At 44.6% G+C, this 19,491-nt stretch overlaps 6 protein-coding genes across 6 annotated transcripts; 3 read left to right on the top strand and 3 right to left on the bottom strand.

The window, feature by feature from the left end:
- Positions 1-168: 168 nt before the first annotated feature.
- DFL_006798 (uncharacterized protein) lies at positions 169-817 on the top strand (the record flags this gene model as incomplete). Its single annotated transcript, XM_067636282.1, has 3 exons — positions 169-180; positions 244-410; positions 529-817. 3 exons carry the CDS (start codon positions 169-171, stop codon positions 815-817), a joined length of 468 nt encoding a protein of 155 aa, XP_067487916.1.
- Positions 818-1,629: 812 nt separating this feature from the next.
- Positions 1,630-3,028, bottom strand: DFL_006797 (uncharacterized protein; the record flags this gene model as incomplete). The annotated part of the gene is made up of 4 exons (XM_067636281.1): positions 1,630-1,796; positions 1,887-2,608; positions 2,771-2,848; positions 2,946-3,028. The coding sequence occupies 4 exons, from the start codon at positions 3,026-3,028 to the stop codon at positions 1,630-1,632; spliced, it is 1,050 nt and encodes a 349-aa protein (XP_067487915.1).
- A 3,314-nt stretch (positions 3,029-6,342) lies between these two features.
- On the bottom strand, positions 6,343-7,640 carry DFL_006796 (uncharacterized protein; the record flags this gene model as incomplete). The annotated part of the gene is made up of 2 exons (XM_067636280.1): positions 6,343-7,156; positions 7,231-7,640. The coding sequence occupies 2 exons, from the start codon at positions 7,638-7,640 to the stop codon at positions 6,343-6,345; spliced, it is 1,224 nt and encodes a 407-aa protein (XP_067487914.1).
- Positions 7,641-10,655: 3,015 nt separating this feature from the next.
- Positions 10,656-11,492, top strand: DFL_006795 (uncharacterized protein; the record flags this gene model as incomplete). Its single annotated transcript, XM_067636279.1, has 1 exon — positions 10,656-11,492. The coding sequence occupies one exon, from the start codon at positions 10,656-10,658 to the stop codon at positions 11,490-11,492; it is 837 nt and encodes a 278-aa protein (XP_067487913.1).
- Positions 11,493-12,607: 1,115 nt separating this feature from the next.
- Positions 12,608-17,052, top strand: DFL_006794 (uncharacterized protein; the record flags this gene model as incomplete). The annotated part of the gene is made up of 5 exons (XM_067636278.1): positions 12,608-12,847; positions 12,927-13,130; positions 13,201-16,433; positions 16,541-16,753; positions 16,845-17,052. 5 exons carry the CDS (start codon positions 12,608-12,610, stop codon positions 17,050-17,052), a joined length of 4,098 nt encoding a protein of 1,365 aa, XP_067487912.1.
- A 136-nt stretch (positions 17,053-17,188) lies between these two features.
- On the bottom strand, positions 17,189-18,893 carry DFL_006793 (uncharacterized protein; the record flags this gene model as incomplete). Its single annotated transcript, XM_067636277.1, has 4 exons — positions 17,189-18,140; positions 18,199-18,256; positions 18,345-18,690; positions 18,777-18,893. 4 exons carry the CDS (start codon positions 18,891-18,893, stop codon positions 17,189-17,191), a joined length of 1,473 nt encoding a protein of 490 aa, XP_067487911.1.
- Positions 18,894-19,491: the final 598 nt, after the last annotated feature.

Here is a 19,491-nt window from a genome sequence, read left to right as displayed (position 1 = left end):
TCCGACTTGTCAGCTTGACGACGTTCCAAAAACAACTATTCAACCCGAAAACCCCACAATCTAATCTCCCATAAACCAGAACCTCCCATTCTTTAAATCAACTCGTTACCCCTCCATCCATTCACCCTTGATCCCTACCTCTCTACACGGTTCAAATACACGCCCGAGATGTCGGACGAGGTAAGCTTCCAGATTCCATCCAACTATCCCAGATTCGAACATCATTTAACTCGCAACCGACAGGGCGGTTTTGATCTTCCAGAAGATGCTGTGGACTATGTCGACGTTGAGACTTTCGAGCAAATACTAGAAATGGACGACGGCGATATAGACCGAGAATTCAGCCGGGGACTTGTACTAGGTTTTTTTGAACAGGCAGACACAACTTTCGAAGAAATGAATGAGTCGATGTGCGTAGAGCGCCTTCCCCTTTCTACTACTCGAAGTTGTTGGGTCTTCCACAACGATTACCGGCTTCTATTTGTTATTCGATAATTCGCCTACTAATGCTTCGATTACGATAATTAGAAAAAAAAAGGATCTCCAACAGCTCTCATCACTAGGCCACTTTTTGAAGGGGTCTTCAGCAACCTTAGGGCTCTTCAAGGTCAGAGATATCTGCGAAAAGATCCAGCATTTGGGTGCCCTCAAGGATGAAAAGGGTACTGCGGACATTAAGGAAGATGAAGCATTAAGGCAAATCACAAAACTTCTGCCGAAGATGAAGGAAGATTATGCTGCTGCGGAATCGTGGTTAAAGAAATATTTCGCTGTCGATGATGATGAAGGAGAAGAAGATCAGCCGAGATCCATATAAGTCAAACCGTAGGAAAATTAATAAATTCGAGACTACACTGGATTTTCTTTTTAAAAGCAGCCAAACGTATTTTGGTAGGGACTACGATTGTTTAGAGAGGGTAGCCTATGTTTTGCTATGCTCTAGCATTTGAATTATACGGATAGAGGGCAGGCAGGGCAATTGGGGTTTCTTTTCTTGTTTTTAAAACTCTTATTCGGTATCAGCGACTTTTTCTTCTTCTTCTTCTATGTCTCCTTTCTACTTCCCTCTTTATCCCTTCCCTCTTCTTGACTTATCCTGCCTTTTATTTTTCGCCCGGCCTTTTCTTTACTGCTGTTACTCCCTACCATGAGATCCCCGATACTTGTTTACTACTACTCCTACTATCCCTTCCTTAATATCTCGGTTTCGCCGCTCTACCCTTCCTATGCTCTCATGCCGAGCCTACGGGGTCTCCAGACTATGGATGTAGAAATGCTTTATTGCCGAGGCTAGCGAGGGTTATAATATCCAATAATGAATGGTTGCCTTTCTGCTAGGCCACTAGACTACCTTTCCGAGACAATAATAATCACGCCAACGGTTTTACATAAGTATTTGCTCTCGGCTTTCGAGCCGGTAAACTTCAACAGTGGCACGGACGTTACTTTGGTACTAGGGTAAGTACTTAGGTATAAGGTATCTCTATAACTAGAATCTGGAAACGCTGTCTTCTCGTGTTACTATATTTCTTAAACCCTTGTCAAGTTTTACGACGGCATGTAACCCTGTCTATTCTCTCTACGCTTCTTCTTATTTCGACAAAAGGGACCCCGCCACCCAGTTGGAACTCAATTGCCACTCTGCTCAACAATGACCTTCCACAACCCCTTCGCGATATCGTTGACTACGTTCTTCTCCATCAGTCTATCCCTCCATGTCTCAGGAATGGCTTCAAGTCCATAGTATGCACCAGCCAAACCACCATATATAGCACCAACCGTATCCGCATCATCGCCTGTATGTACACCATTGATCAGTATAACACTTCGAGAACGACCGCAATCCACAAAAGATAAGAACCCAGCAGTAACAAGTAATAACTTACCCAAATTCACCACCTTAAGCGCACCTTCCTCCCACTTTTCCGTCGAAAAGAAAGCCCACAAAGCCGCCTCAAGCGAGTGCACCACAAACCCAGAACTCGAAATCAACTGTTCATCACGGTCCACAAAGTCATCTAGTGTATTATAAACCGCAAACCTATTCTTCAAGATTTTACTCTCAAATTCAAACGTCTTGAATTTCTCAAATACCGCCTGTTTGCTCGGTGTTGTACTAGCTTCGCCCGTAGAAAGGATATATGCCACGAGGATACTATATATCGCACATGCCTCACCGTTAGTACGGTAAGGATGTGTAAGTTGACTCGCCAAATGTGAGTATTTGCTAATATCTTCTTCGGAAGATGAGTAATAAAACAATCCGATTGGAACGCTACGCATCAAGCTGCCGTTGCCGCAGTAGACCTCCCTAGCATGGGATTTATTAAGGTCCTTCTGTAGATTTTCGATTACTTCGTCTGATGGAAGGTTACTAGTGTCCTGGGATGATCTTGAGGAGACGGGTTTATCAGGGACATGTTTGCTCCAAAAGGACAGTGTGATACGAGTGAGGTTTCCGATATCGAAGCAACGACCTGTAGATGAGAGGTAGCCGGAGTGGAACCAGGCGATGTAGTTTTGGAGTTGGGAGGCTGAGGAGAAGGTTTTTGTGTCTATGAGAGATTGGGCGAGGCAAAGGGTCATGGAAGTGTCATCGGTCCATGCTCTAATATTGTTCAAGAATTAATTAATCGTATCCATGAAGCCATCCACGATTAGTCTGAAGAATTCTATAACTTCAGAAAAGCTATTGGAAATGCGTTGCGTGTGGTTGCAGCCGGTGAGCTGCACCGGCCGGGCTGGGATGGGTATCAGGGCATGCACCTACCCGGGCGGTAATCCAAAGTTAAGATTTGCCTGGTAATCCGTCACTTTGAGAAATGACCCTCGTCTTTGGAATTCGACACTGTACATATACAGAAGCTCATTTCAGTTTTCAATATCTCTAGATGTTGTATAAAGACACTGTAACAAAAGTGCAAATTCGGGGAGGGGAAACATACGGTCCACCGAGTGCATCCGCAACTGCGACGCCGACGATAGCGCCTTTGATTCGAGACTCAAGGGTGATAGAAGAAGTTGACATCTTTGTGCAGCTCATTAAGGGAACCAAATGTTCTTGTATAAATTTATTTTGACTAGAACTAAAACTATGTAACTGTGATTGAATGATGAAAGCAAAGCGACAAGTGTTTGGCAAGGATGGATATTTAGTTCACCGAGGGCGTCTTTGCCAAGGCGAAAGAACTCCCAGCTGCTGACCTAGTATTTATCTCCTAATGTTAATATCCACCGAAATATCCAAAGCGGATCTAGTATGTACTTAAGGATATATACGAAAATCCATCTTACTTTTATTGCATGTGGGAGGTTTTTCGTTTCAAAATTCGTAACAGTACCGAAGCTCATAACTTGGTGCCTCACTATGATCTGGAGCTCACCAATATTATTCCACGGTTTCGCTATCCTCTTTTACAGTATTGTCAAGAGTCTGCTAAATGTTGAGGCTGTTCATTATATCATTGCTTTGAGCATAGGCGATATAACAATATACTATTATCAACTACGGATGGATCTCAATTCTAGGCTACGAGACTGCTCAATTATTATGTGTCTCAACCCATGACCCAACTGATCCTTCCTCTTGCTCATCTGTCAACTTTCCCTCCTCTCGACCGTAGTAGGTCTTGCCGGCGTCGTCGCTTCTCCTGGCTAAAAGGATCCGAGTAATAGCGACGTAAATTCCGTGGAGGAAATATCAAAACCGACTTGATTGCAAGATGGTATTAATTTGCCCCCCCAAGTTTCTGGAACCCGGGGGGATGCATAGGAGTCAGTCGAATTCGCACCGATATTCTCGATCACACATTGGGCGTAATGGTGGGCCAACGCTGCTCTGTACATCCCCCACCCTGCCTCCCATTGAACCACTTGTCCATGATATTCCAGAACGACAGGCATTGGCCCAAACAATTGGATTCGATAGATTTCCTAGGAGAAAGAGATCAGTGTCACCTTTTTTATAAATTTTTCGTAACCAGCTACCTAGCTTACTGGGTGAATCGCAATCATTCGTTGTTCAAACATTTCATGAACGTTGGATCGTAGAAGCAACCCGTTGACTGGTCTCTCGGTTGATAACAATCTATTTCGCAAGCCATATTCGCAGGTATTCCATGAAGGGGCATTAAAGGGATACTTCAGGAATTCCTCAATAGAGCGTTTATCCAGGTAGGCGAACCAGAACTTATGCGGGATGATATGGGTGGCAACGTAGCCAGGACCGCATATAAGTCCACCGCATCTACTATTCGTTTCAGTAATTAGGCGTCGGCTAGAAACTCGTTTAGCTACCTCCTCGAATACTTTTGTGTCGATATATTGGATTTAATATCTCGGGTCATTGGGTAGGTATCCATTCTTTTCAGGATCAAATTCGAGAGTTGGTATTTCGGCGCATCCGGCTAAGAGAGCGAATCTATAGTCAGCATATTCTTCAATGATGTAGTTTATCCTTTAGGCAGAGCTACCATCGAAGTGTTCAGCGATTCCTGTTCCCTTGGATATTAAATTCTGGTATACAGAATTGTTGGTATCATGGATTATAAGCCCCAGACGGAGTTCTGAATTATCCGTCGACATAAATTCCTTATCCTCGTCTGTGGAGCTTATAAATTCGACAGATACCGTCATCACGTCTTTGCCACAGAGTTAAATTAGGATAATCGTGTAAACTCGGATACACAATCCTCAAGTTTTCGAAGATAATGCTGGTAGAGATTCTGAGGCCATCGGAACATATGAAACCAGCTAGGCATCGACTCTTGTTGGCTCTATGTCGGTTTGCCGAAAGATGTGTAGGTAGATGTTCCACATCAACGAACGGGTTGTCGGGTTAATTGAACCCATATTGTAGAATCTATGAACAGAAAACCCGAGACGCTACGGTGATGGTGGTGGTATCAATAGGGAAAGGTAGGTGGGGACGGGTCTGGTTCAGTAATCAAGTACTTAAGTACTTAGCAGGTATATGCAATAGGTATTAATAGATGCAGAGCTGCAACTCGATAATTAGAAGGCAGACATGTGCGCGTGGCAGTTTTTTGACATTGATATTATAATTAGGTGAGTAGGTAAATATCGATAGATTAGTACCAAGTACTTACCTAAGTAGGTAGTACTTAGATAGGTTAGTAGATACCTAGAAGATTTTTGTTTCACTAATTAACCCGTAGTATTAAGTATAGAGATATATAAGCAAATATATGCGGTTAAGTGTTCTCGTACACGTAGGAGGTTGTTCACGAAGCAATTGAGTGATTTGAATATATCAGAGGACATATTTTTCTGTATTGCTATCACAGAGTATAGAAGGACGCCTGGATCCGAGGTTCAAAGGAGGGATCGCCCGAATGCATAGAATTTTACATAATTACTTCTTAAGTATTCATGGCCGTTCATTCTTCCGAAGCCATGATTTCTCGTAGCTTGTCATTTCGCATTTTCTGTTTATGGAGGATCCTGGTTTTTCTGATGTGTTGGAAGCATCCGGGTCCGAGGCTACATACACTAGCCCAAGGTATGAAATGAAAGAGAATGACATATCTTCGTGGCAGAGCCCGAATAACGTATATAAAGGGCCTTTTTGTATATAAAACACCTTGAGGCAATGATAATTCTCTGTATTGTTTTATTGGTTGGTATACAAGGCATATTTAGTTATCCTTTAATTAAGCCTACTATTACACTTTCTACTTACGCAGTTTATTCCCTTCCCTTGCGATACACGACTTCCACTCCAAAACTTGCATGCTTAAGTTGAAAAAAGAAAACTAAGGTGTGTTAGGATGTAATATATACCTGCTCTGTCTCCGGTCCGTGAAGTTAGAATTCAGAACACGCACTAGAATAGACTCTTTTAAGGTTCGCTGCGATAATTAATTTCTCTCGTTTTATTTTGCCTTTTGATATCAAGTGCGCAATTATGGACTTTGGTGTATGGGAAGTTTTGGGGCTACTGCTGCGATAAAAACCAGGCCAGATCCGCTAGCTTGCTTGTACCTAGATAACTATCGTGTTCACGAAAGCTTAATCTGGAAACCGTCTTGGTCCGTGCAAACCCCGCCTAGCTCTAACTAGCTTATTCCTAATTAACCCACTATGCGATATAGAACTCTATCAATATCACAATGGCTGGCAACACCCAGAAAATTCATATTTGACACTGTCACTACATACTACAAATAAATGTCCGATTTGTATATCCTTTGCTGAGATACCAAAGATCAACACAATTGGTTTACAAGAGTGACTTAGCATGGTGTCTATGGGGGGATTGAGTTAATTGACATCAGAGGTATTTATAATTAACACAATGCAAATGAAACAAACAAAAAAACTCTACTGAATAAGCTTATGGCCAGTCCCATGGCGGCCTTCAAATTTAAGGGTTTTCTTCTCGTCCTGTTGTCGTTGGGCTTGCGGAGGAGAGACTGAAACCCTTTTGTCAGCAAGGTGCTGTAACGATGCATCAGACATTTGCCCCAGCCACTGTATCGAACGCGATCCTGATGTGACACGTTTTGCCGAGATCAGATCTCCCAGCGTTGCAACAACTATCTGCTCCCCATCATCCGACGTCTTGATATCCTCAAAAACATTAACTCTGTTTTGTTTCACTTGCTCAGATGCCTGAGAACATATAGCTAGACACTGCTTAATACTTTCAATTTCTTCTGCTCCTGTGCTTCCAAGAGATTCCGGGTTGTTTGAGACGGCGGTAAGTCGACGTTGTATGTCATTTAGTTGCTTCTGTAATACACTGGCCGTATTGACAAGCTCAGTTTTACACCCATTGAGTGCATCCGTGGTCACCTGCCTTGCCAAATATGTGGTTGATGAAGTATTGACAGCAGATGAATCTGATGATATTCTTAAGGATGGTACTACTTGAAGTTGGTCGATGTGATCCAGAACTTGAACGCAGATTCCAAGGCACTGTTCGATGCTTTTCTTGTCTTCTTCGATTGTACCCTTGTCCTTCTCGACGAGTTGTCCATGGGATCCAGCATCAGGTAAGTTTTGCATACGGCGATCAGCTAGGCGTTCTAGCTTCATATTGATCTCCTCCAGTTGGTCTTCAAGCTCGGAAGTAGTTTTCTCAATCATCGTCTTGTATTCGCTGAGCAAACCGGCCGTAACATTCGTGGTGCGCCTGAAATTAAAAGGAGGCAGTTAGAAAATGAATATTTTTCTAATATCTTGTCGATTAAGCAGTGTGTTACTCACATATTCACATCACAGATGGCAATCGTTATGGTCGATTTGTAGCCTGCTAGCAGGACCCGGAATCCAGTAATATCGTTTCCCATATACTGAACTTTAGCCCAGTCGCGAATGGCCCGCACTCCGCCGGAATTGGATGAACATTTTGCAATTATCGCCTCGAACTCTTCACACGCCTTGCCGCACCGATGCAAGGGCAGCTCAAGAGCCTTTAGGTCTGTGTTACTGGTCTTTATAGTATCCTGAAGGGATACTAGAACACCCTGAAGTGCTACCAATTCTTCACCCAGTTCGCGCACGACTCTCTTATTACTCTTGAAACTGTCGATGGTCTCGTAAAGCCGTCGGGAGGCATGGAGCGCAAAGACAGCGAACGAGAGAATTCCAGATGCGAGGCTTATGGGATCGGCCATCTCGGGTTCCACAGCAGAGCTGACCGGGGCGGGGTTCAGGATATATCGACGGTGGGTGGCTCAAGGCAAACGGAAGGCCTAAAATGGTGCCGGTGGGGTCGCAGGTTAGGTGGTAATATAATATATGCTGGAAAACAAATCGGGAGTTTACTGCGGTATAGATATGAGGATTCAGGACTATCGAGTAAAGCACTCTACTAGGGTTAATCAATGCAGGGGATTGCGTCTTGGGAGATTATGTATGTGCATGTACAAAAAGGAAAAGGGAAAAAGGCGAACGTAAGTTCAGCTATATAGGTTTAAACATGCACCATGAATCAAACGACCCATCCTTTCTTTGGGGCGGCTATAGCTGCTATTTTTGGGATCGGTTGCTTGGTCTCTCACCCCTGAGTTTTCAGGCATAATTCAGAGCAAAGTGGCTATGCGGCATTTTATACCTCCACCTGTCCGGCGTCAAACGATTGGAGCCTCTTTTTCAAAATAAGGAAAGCCAATCATAAGGAGTCGAAAATAGCAGATCGTGGCCTCAAAGAAATTCATTAACAACCCCTTCGTCAAAATTATGTACATGTATGAACCGCGTATGATACTGTAGTCCAAGTTCAATTTTCCAACTCGAAAAGGGTTCCTTCCTTCATTAAACTACTACTTCAGGCTTTTTAAGGCCTTCTATCCAGCACTGATATTTAGTGTTGACTAAAAAGTAGTGGATAACAGCCAGCCCTACTATCAACTGTATATCTACCACCCAAGAATACCAAAGCAGGGGCAAGATAAATTGCAATCGGCTATCTTAGTTTAGACCGTCCATGTCCCCCCGTTCTGTCACACATGGCACTATAGGATACACGACAGAGAGTATTTTAAGGTTAACACACCTCCAAGTCATGCTACAGTAAAACAAAAGATGACTAACAATTTAAATCCCCTTTCTTCTCAAATACGCATGCATATGGTCTCGTATCTAGAGGTCACAAATGGAGGAGTCATGCTTGAGTATCCCCAAAGCTTAACTCGATATATCGACAATCAAGGAAAAAACGTAGCTCTGAGAGGTTTGGCAATGTTTCGCCCTCGCTCAATTAAATATAATATATTTATTTTCTTGATTCCTTGAGTAAATATCTATGTCTAACGTTGTGTGCTCGCCGGTATTAAGAATTCCTAACCTGCACGGGAACCCATTCTACATAACGTGAAAGCCCTGAAAAAAAAAAAGTATTCCGCATCAGCGTATCCGGTATGGGCAGTGATAATGAAAAGGAGGATAGTCTGTGTTTGTGCCCATTTTTGCGCAGACGCCAGGTTTTCGTGGGATTGCTGTTTTTGTAGACTTCTAGTCTACTCAGAAATGATAACTAGATCTGCCAAGGCAGACTAAAAATGCTTGAACCTATGTGGCAGCTCAGCCTGTACAGTATTTCTGCCTTCAAAGAACTGTGGACTATAAATATATGAATTTTGTGTAGCATCAAAGCTCTGCGGCCAATACCAAGGGCTGTCATATGCAGGCGCTTATGGCTCCTAAATTATCGTTCATCCTGCGGTGGGCTTAGGTTGCCGCATAACAAAAAAGAAAAAAGAAAGCCTAAAAAAGTGCGGCTCTTTTATGGTTAGTGCCAAATGCCGATCACTTTTTTATCCTGAGTCCAGAAGCTTCTAAATTTGCGGCTTCTGACGTTGGCCAGTTGATTGGATTTAACATGTACACCTTTGCGCCCTACAGTGAACAGCGTCGAGTCTCATGAATGAATCGCTGTAGGTTTTCGAGGGAGCAATTGCATCCCAGCTTTTTTTTCCATTTATGGAAGCCCTTAGTTTTTCCCGATGGATATGTTAAACCCAGGCTACCTTAGTTACTACCTACTTTAGTACTTAGTAACTCTAGGTATAGCAACACAAGTCCCTATTGCACCGAACGGGGACTCTTCAGAACACCAAGATCGATTTTAACCTAGGTATTCCCATTAGTGGAACCAAATCAAAGGGTATTGCTCAGGCGGGAGTATCGCGCAAACGGCTTAAGCTTCTAAAAACGATCTCATAGTGTGAAAATTCTGTTGAGATCAAACAAAGGTTTCATATCTAGATACTTCACCATCGGTCATCGATATCGGTTCTTCATGAAATTATACAAAGCAATTAATATCTAATCGGATCTGGGTATATTCTGTGTGAACACGCGCATTTCCAACCTTACGAAATCGCCATTTAAATTCTTCGGCGTGTTTATTAAATATAAAGGCTTTTCCTTGACACTTAAGATTACTGGGTGTATCGACCATAAAAAACCGTATCCTAAAAGTACTTAGATATGCCTTGTGTATCGATATATCAGAACCTGGGTTTCATGACCGTCTCAAAACTCATCCCAGCCTGTTGCGCGGGACATACCTGCCACTTAAAAAAAAAAAATCCCGTTCAAAATTATAGTCTAGGGAAAACCGGTATTTGCTGCTCTGGAACACTGTCTTAGGAGCATGCGGTAGAAGAGATTGTGAGTTGTCGAGCGTACATACATGTACATATCTGGAAGGTAGCACAAAACACCGAAACTTCAGGCAACATTACTGCCGTGACATCATGGGCCTATAGTACGATTACAAGCTGTCCGAAAACTTCACTTTCTCATCAGCGCCATCATCTCCAGTCATTTCTTTATATCGGTTGATGACCGCGAATCAGCAGAGAATGTTCATGATCTAGCCTTGCGCTACAGCGACTTCTGTTCTGTACAACTTGCAAGCTGGCCAGTCTACCTCGCAATTTGCTCCAGCAAATAAAACGACACAGGATTTAAGGTAGGCATCTATGCAGAGCCTGGCCCCAAACCAGCTCGTTTTGTTGGGCAAGATTTGGACACGAGCAAGTAGATATATGGATAGACATTAAGAATATCATTCTGCTTCAATAGGGCTAAGACTGCAATATACACCCTAGATATCTGGTTTGATATCGCCACCACTAAAGAGCTCTCGGTGAAAGTAACCAACTCAGTCAAAACCTACCAGCATGTCGAATTCCAACGAAACAATTCGCGAAAAGCTCGCGGCGATGGATATATCACAATTGAATAACCTCGATATTCAAGATTACCCACCAGGCCAGGGGCGACTCATTAACAAAGAGAGAGCCCGACGAGAGAAAGCGGAGGCAAACGTTACCTACACCGATCCCACAGCCACGGCCGATGCTCGAACTCTGGAAAGCGATGAAACTGTCAACGATAGCATTATTCCTCGACATCAGCCGAATGATCCTGGTGCTGCTGGATCTCGCCGTTTTAGAGCTAAAAAATCTCCAAAATCCGATAACTTAAGTGGCATTTCGCCCAGGAGAGAGAACACAGAGCCGGAGCCTTGGTATTTATTTGAGAACTACCACGAGAAGGTCAGCGAGAAGATGAAGGACGTGATCTTCATCTCGAAAATCGAAGACGGTAATCTTAAGGCAGAGACGAATCTAGTAGGGACATTTAAGTGTATCGCCCTGGAATGCAGGGCCATGGGGTGGTCTAATGGAACAGTTGCGACAGTTATTCGAGCATACTATCAGGACGACGGTAAGCTCGGTTACAGTGCGCAGGTATATAATCAGCGGTGTAGAAGCTGCAAACAACTAGCATCTATGAAACTGGATGTAGACACTTATGTTGAAAGAGTAGTCCGCCGACTAAAGATGTGGAAAGGGGAGTACGCACCCATTAAGTGGTATCGTCGGAAAATGTTGCCGCACGATGAAGAATTGTGCGAGGCGTGCAAAGCCGGTCATTGCCTTACAGGAGTCGTCAACAAACAACACAGGCTGTCCGGTGTCGAGACTGGTCAACAAGTACCAGTCAAGATTTGATTGAAACTGATATGTATGACCCAGAATAGCCTGCTTGCGAATTTAAATTGACACCTGGGTGTTAAAGGTACGAATATCTGGTGGATTTCCTCAAAATAGCATAACAACGCAGTAGATTTTGCATTAGTTAAATTTTATGTTGTGGTTTTTTGAGTGAACTAGTGTATTCTAGTTTGGAGGTTTGGGAGTCCCAAAACAACCCTCTTTGCTCCGGAATAACTTCCTAACCCGTGTTTAGAAGTATGTAGTTTATATCTAAGTACTCAGATATGTACCCAGCTTACCCTCGTATACTAGCCTCCACCGTGAAGTTTCTAGACGATTGGGTCGTTAGTGCTTGTTGAAGTTGTTGGAGTTTCTCTACACCCATGTTATCTATGACAAAGACGGGGAAATTCGCTAGTCTGGCGACTAGAAATTCGCCGGCTTCTGACCTGCCATCCTGAACTGGTTCCAGGTTTGTGAAGTTCAAACTTACCCAAACGCTGAAGTGGGCGGGAGCAGCCGATAAACCAATCACCGAGCGGCCAATTTCGAGCTGGAGCTAGCCATGTCAGACCTTGGGGGTCAGCTTGCTATCATCGGACATCGCCATTAATTTGCCTTCCTTCCCGATTGATATTAGATTCAATGGACACTAACTGGTACAAGCTCCCTCGTAGCCATTACATTTGCATTTGCATTTGCAGAGCAGGTACCAAGTCTGGGTGTTTCGCATTCTCCGCAAATTTAAACTCGGGGTGGTTTGAAATTTTGAAGCTACTGGACTAGTACTGGCCTCTGCTATTCTTCTTTCTGTCCACCTCTTCAGATTCGAATACTTATATCAGTCTCCGTCTTCTCTTTTCATATTGTAGCTTCATTCCTTTCTCTTACGTTACTGAGCTTATCTACTACCACTGCTAACATTAACTGTTGTTTTTCGACGACCCACAACACATCTTCGGAGCTTATCAGTGTCCAGATCTAAGATCGATCGATCTTGAATTCGCGTGCATATAAACGTAGATACCCGGTCTTCAGTCCCAATAACCCCCGGTTGAGACCCCCGAATCTCTCGGGTCGTATATCTTTCAGCCTCGCCAGGGTAAAGAACCAAAAAAAAACTTAGCATTATGGCACCAGGCATCACTGTCGAACCCGGTACAACGGTTGCGGAGGAACGCAAAGTATCAACGTCTCTCGCAGAGGTCACGAGTTCATACGACGATACCATAGTATTCTTCCTCAATGGGTCTAAAGTCACTTTGGAGTCTGTAGACCCAGAAATAACATTATTAGAATACCTACGAGGAATCGGATTGACGGGGACAAAGCTGGGATGCGCCGAGGGAGGATGCGGTGCCTGTACAGTTGTATGTTTCCCCCTTAATTCACTACGTCACCGCCTTTCTTATGGCGAACCCGAAGCTCACTAAGCTTGCTATATGACAGGTCGTATCCCAATATAACCCCACAACGAAGAAGATATATCATGCTTCTGTAAATGCATGTCTAGCACCTGTTGTTAGTGTCGATGGCAAGCATGTCATTACTGTCGAGGGAATCGGAAACTCGAAAAACCCGCATCCGGTACAAGAACGTATTGCCAAATGGCACGGTTCACAGTGTGGGTTTTGTACACCGGGCATTGTTATGGTATGCGAATTTGTATCAGTCTATACCAACAATATCGAACATCTGCTGATAAGAAATTGTGTAATTATAGAGTCTATACGCACTCTTACGAAACAACCCTGAACCATCCCACCATGACGTTGAAGAAGCTTTTGACGGTAATCTTTGCAGATGTACTGGATACAGACCTATCCTTGACGCTGCGCAAACTTTCAGTGTAGACGGTTGCGCAAAGTCTACATCTAATAGTGGCGGCGGCTGTTGTATGCAAAATGGATCCGGAGAACGTCCTGCTGGATGTTGTATGAACAAAGAGACAAATGGGATTGAAAACGGAGAACCGATCAAGAAATTCACACCGCCGGGTTTCAAGGAGTTCAGACCAGATCAAGAATTGATTTTCCCGCCCTCGCTAACAAAGCATAAGTTCCAACCGCTAGCGTTTGGAAACAAGCGGAAGAAGTGGTACAGACCCGCTACAATCCAACAACTCCTTGAGATTAAGAATGCTCTACCCTCCGCAAAGATTATTGGAGGAAGCACTGAGACCCAGATTGAAATCAAGTTCAAGGCGGTGCAGTACAGCGCTTCAGTATTTGTCGGAGATATCCAAGAGCTACGCCAGTACAGATTTGAAGACGACCACGTATATATCGGCGCAAACATCACTCTTACAGATCTCGAAATGGTCTGCAAACTCGCCGGTGAACACTATGGTACCGCGAAAGCGCAACCATTCGCCGCTATGCTCAAGCAATTGCACTATTTCGCAGGAAGACAGATTAGAAATGTCGGTACTCCTGCAGGGAACTTGGCCACTGCCAGTCCGATTTCCGATTTGAACCCATGTTTTGTTGCAAGCAATACCACATTGGTCGCCATGTCATTGAAAGAAGGAGAAATCGAGATTCCGATGACCCAGTTCTTCAAGGGATATCGAACAACGGCATTGCCCCAGAATGCAATCATTGCCGGATTGAAGGTGCCTATCGCACAAGAAACAGGAGAAGTATTCCAAGCGTTCAAGCAAGCCAAGAGAAAAGATGATGATATTGCTATTGTCAATGCTGCAATGAGGGTCAAAGTTGGTGAGGACAACGTTGTTGAAGACATTAGCTTGGTTTATGGCGGTATGGCGGCTATTACTATTGCCGCGAAGAAGACAATGGAGTATCTGAACGGCAAGACATGGGGCGATCTGGAAGTCTTGGAAGGCGCCATGGGGTCTCTGGAGGAGGATTTCGACCTGAAGTTCGGAGTGCCCGGTGGTATGGCCACCTATCGACGAGCATTAGCATTCGGATTCTTCTATAAATTCTGGCACGAGTCGCTGCATAAGCTAGAAATCGGAACAGCAGAAGTTGATACCGAAGCTACCGAGGAAATTGTTAGAAATATATCGACAGGAACTCGAGATCAAGACGCAGCAGTCGCTTATGAACAAAGAGTCCTTGGAAAGGGTGTTCCACACGTTGCAGCTATGAGGCAAACCGTCGGGGAAGCACAGTACACCGACGATCTCCCACACCGAAAGAACGAACTATTTGGATGCTTCGTGCTGTCTACGAAGGCACATGCGAAGATCCTTAGTGTCGACGAATCCCCAGCTCTAGACCTTCCCGGAGTAGTCATGTATGTCGACCACCGCGACCTCCCCAGCCCGGAAGCAAACTGGTGGGGTGCCCCAGTCTGCGACGAAGTATTTTTCGCTGTTGATGAAGTATTCACTGCTGGTCAGCCAATCGGTATGATCCTCGCAGAGAGTGCGAACCAAGCTGCGGCGGGTGCTAGAGCCGTCAAAGTCGAATACGAAGAACTCCCAGCAGTTTACTCTATTGAGGAAGCCATCGAAAAGGAGAGCTTCTACGAACATTACCGTTACATCAAGCGCGGAATCCCCATCAAAGATGCCCTTGCATCAGCCGACCGTGTGATTGAAGGCATTGCACGAATGGGTGGTCAAGAGCATTTTTACCTCGAAACGCAAGCCTGTGTTGCAATTCCCAAATTGGAAGACGGTGAAATGGAGGTATGGTCGTCGACACAGAATCCTACTGAGACACAAGCGTATGTTGCTCAGATTACTGGCGTGTCAGCGAATAGGATTGTTGCGAAGGTCAAGAGATTGGGTGGTGGTTTTGGTGGGAAAGAAACAAGATCAATTCAATTGTCTTCGATTTGTGCGCTTGCAGCGCAAAAGTCGAGACGGACGGTTCGATATATGTTGAACCGAGATGAGGACATGATGACTTCTGGACAGAGACATCCTTTCCTCGCGAAATGGAAAGTTGGTGTCAACAATGATGGCAAGATCGTAGCTCTTGAAGCTGATGTCTTTAATAACGGTGGTTGGACCCAAGATCTTAGCGGTGCGGTGCTGGAAAGATCGTTATCCCATATCGACGGGTGCTATAATATTCCTAATGTCCACGTAAGAGGCAGGATTTGCAGGACGAACACTGTCTCAAACTCTGCCTTCAGAGGATTTGGAGGACCTCAGGGAATGTTCATCGCCGAAACATACATATCCGAGGTGGCTGATGCCCTAGATATGGACGTCGACAAACTCCGAGAAATCAACTTCTACAAGGAAGGTGATGAGACACACTTCAACCAAACTTTGGAAGACTACCATATTCCAATGATGGTAGATCAAGTTAAACAAGAGTCTAGTTATGAAGCTCGACGAGAGGCAATCGACAAATTTAATGCTGAACACAAGTGGAGGAAGAAGGGACTTGCACTAATTCCAACGAAGTTTGGTATCAGTTTCACAGCACTGTTCCTAAATCAAGCGGGTGCCCTGGTACATATCTACCACGATGGTTCAGTCCTTGTTGCCCATGGTGGGACAGAGATGGGCCAAGGTCTGCACACGAAGATGACAATGGTGGCCGCCCAAGCGTTAGGCGTACCCTTGGAAAGCGTCTTGATCAGTGAAACAGCCACAAATACCGTTGCAAACACATCGAGTACTGCCGCCTCCGCCTCTAGCGATCTAAACGGTTATGCCGTCTGGAATGCTTGTCAACAACTTAACGAACGGTTACAACCATATAGGGAAAAGTTGGGAGAGAACGCCACAATGAAGGAGCTAGCACACGCTGCATATTTTGATCGTATCAACCTATCCGCCAACGGGTTCTACAAGACACCGAGGATCGGATACAAATGGGGAGATAACTCTGGAATGATGTTCTTTTATTTCACACAGGGAGTTGCGGCGGCAGAGGTTGAGATTGATACTTTGACTGGAGACTGGACGGTTCATCAGGTGGATTTGAAGATGGATGTGGGAAGATCGATTAACCCGGCCATTGATTAGTAAGCCCCCTTGCTCCCTTGTCTCATCGTCAGACTCCCCAACTGTACTTGTTCCCCGATATCACTTGAGTTTGTGTTACGACGCTAATAATATATTCACCATATAGCGGCCAGGTTGAAGGAGCCTTCGTTCAAGGCCAAGGGTTGTTCACGACCGAAGAGTCATTATGGCTACGAAACGGCCAAATGTTCACCAGAGGCCCCGGAGCATACAAAATCCCAGGTTTCCGTGATATCCCCCAAGTCTTCAACGTCAGCATGCTCAAAGATGTCGAATGGAAGAATCTTCAAACGATCCAGAGAAGCAGAGGAGTTGGAGAGTAAGCCCTCCCTCCCTCCCTCCCTCCCTCATATCACTTTGCCCTATCACCCTTATGTATACCATTGCTAACTGGTGATTTTTCGTAACAGACCACCATTGTTCTTGGGCAGTTCGGTTTTCTTTGCGATTAGAGACGCATTGAAGGCTGCACGGAAGGATCACGGAGTTGAAGATGTATTAAGTTTAGTATCCCCGGCTACACCTGAGAGGATTAGGATCTCGGCAGCGGATCCGATTATTAAGAGGGCTTTTGTTGCACCAAGGGAAGGCGAAGAGTCGTTTTTTAGGTATATATAAAGCCTCTCTATTGTGAAGATGGGCGCCTTCGTGGACAGTTATGTGATTTTTAAGGGAGCTATATTCTATACTATTCGATTGTTTTGATAGGCCTTAATTTATATTACATCAAATTTAAGATAGATGGATCTCAGTGTTAACACTCCTCTCTCTGCGACGTCTGGGTATGAGAATATTGTTTAACTGCTCTAGGCGGGAGCGTGTAACGGTTCAACGCTTCCCTGACTTTGGGGTACAAATTTGCTATAACAAAGTTATTGTCAGGACTTACAATATGGTATGCATCATACCCATACGAATCTTTAGTGTACGGATCAGCGCCGAAATCCATAAGGAGTTCCACAAACCGAGATCCAAAAATACCGGCCCCTCTAACAGCCCAATAAAGAGGCGTGCGTCCCATCTTAACCTTAAAACCGAGTACGTACGGCGCAGCATTATAAATCATCCTTGCGCATTCCTCAACATCATCTGGGGGAGCCCTGGCCATCCTGAAGATGTTATGGAGAGGGAAATCGCCTTCAAAAGCTTCTGGTATTAAAACTGACGCCAAATTCGAATATGCCAGCGACTTAGCCAGATCCCCCAGACCGCGGTCATTCTGAATGCCTATGAATGCATCGGCCATCCTATTGGCTAACTCTCTGCTGTTCGGCCGATTATCCGGGTGGAATTCCATACATTGTGCAATGATTTCTCTGAAAATCTTAGGATATATCTGGAGTATTTCTGGGGGTCGTCCTCCTTCCGTTGCGATAGGTGGCGGTGGCTTGCAGGTACATAGGCTATAGACTAAGCACCCAAAACTATAGACATCCGATTTAACAGAGAACTTTGGTTCGTGGTGCGTTACTTCAGGCGCCAGATATCCAGTGGTTCCAACAGTGCCCAGGGAGCCTTTGGTATGGTGGCCTGACAGATGTGCTGCGGCTGTGAATTTTCCGAACCCAAAGTCCGAGATATGGCACCAGGGCGGACGGGATTCGAACCAGGCCGAGAATTGCTTTCCGAGTTCTTTCTCAGCGTCTATTTCACAGTACATAATCTTGTAAGCTACATACATAATGTATAACTTTTGCCCCAAGGTCCTGGCGATCAAACCAACATTTAACAGACCAGAAAATATTAATATTTACCTGTCAATACCCGACGGTTGGTGACTCCCAAAGCATTTCGTTAAATATATACGGCATATCCAAAAGCACTATATATAAGCAAGTTAGCAATGCTATGTCGCCATCTCTCTATCTACTATACCCTTCTAATAAATATATGACAGAATGTCGTCGTACGGTATAACTCGCCATTCACCGGCTTCAAATCTCTATGAATAATCCCATGATCATGACAAGCCTTCAACCCCGTCGCAATCTCCATAGCCCAATAAGTCGCCATAAACGGATGAATAATCGAATCCTGATGTCTAAGTCCCGTGATAACTCTCTGTAGGTCACTGTCTGCGTAAAGTTTCATGTATAGCCTCATCGTCTTCGTCCTTTCAGTCCATGTCACATCGTGGCCAAAGTTGGCAATATACTTTTCTGAGGTAGCGAAGGAAGACCAAGTATGTATTTCGCGAGTCGCGAGGGCTACAAGAAGGGGGTTGTCTGAGCAGTCGATTACTTTGCAGGCCATTATCTGGAAGGGTAGTTACGGATAAACCGACCTCAGTAACCCGACGCTATAACCAATATGCATATAAAAATATGCGAACGGTATCTTACCTTTCCATCACTGACCCGGCGGACCCTTGCGATGGATCCAGACACGCCCTGTCCTAGCGTTCCAACAAACTCATAGTTTGGATCCCTGCCGTCCAACACTCGAACGGCTGCCGCCATAGAAATTCGTTCCCAGGGGAGTATAGCAATTCGTTATACTAAGGATATGTAATTCGAGTTCATCCAAAAAGATAAGACATATACTATTCAGGGTTCCGGGAGTTAAATCAAGGGTGAATTTGGGGCCTATCGACTAGACATAATACGGCAAAACTGCCAGCCTCCTCGTTGCCCAACAGCAATATCTTCCATGCAGCCATATGCACGTTGGATAATTTAAGTCAAAATGCGTTGTCTACTGCTGTTTCGACACTGCAGTGACACCGCAGCGACACTACAACGATATTCCCCGGCCCCGTGGCCTAATGGCAAGGCGTCAGTTTTCGGTATTCAACTACGGTTGGATGTCATCCACTGAAGATTGCGAGTTCGATCCTCGTCGAGGTCAGTTCTTTTTGAATTTTTATTGCCATACCCATGCAATTGATATCCGACAGGGGAGGCGCTATCCTTTTGCACGGTGTTCGAAGCTATTTCAATATCTCAAAGTTGCTCTTAAGATTTATTTTATTTTTTACGTTTACTGTGGGACTCTTCTTTCGAATTTTTATTTGAACGTACAAGACGATATATCGGTCTACGAGATGCTACAATGCCT

This window comes from Arthrobotrys flagrans (genome assembly GCF_004000055.1).
Source record: "Arthrobotrys flagrans strain CBS H-5679 chromosome Unknown unitig_8, whole genome shotgun sequence".
Taxonomy (NCBI): domain Eukaryota; kingdom Fungi; phylum Ascomycota; class Orbiliomycetes; order Orbiliales; family Orbiliaceae; genus Arthrobotrys; species Arthrobotrys flagrans.
This window is presented reverse-complemented; position numbering and strand designations above follow the sequence as displayed.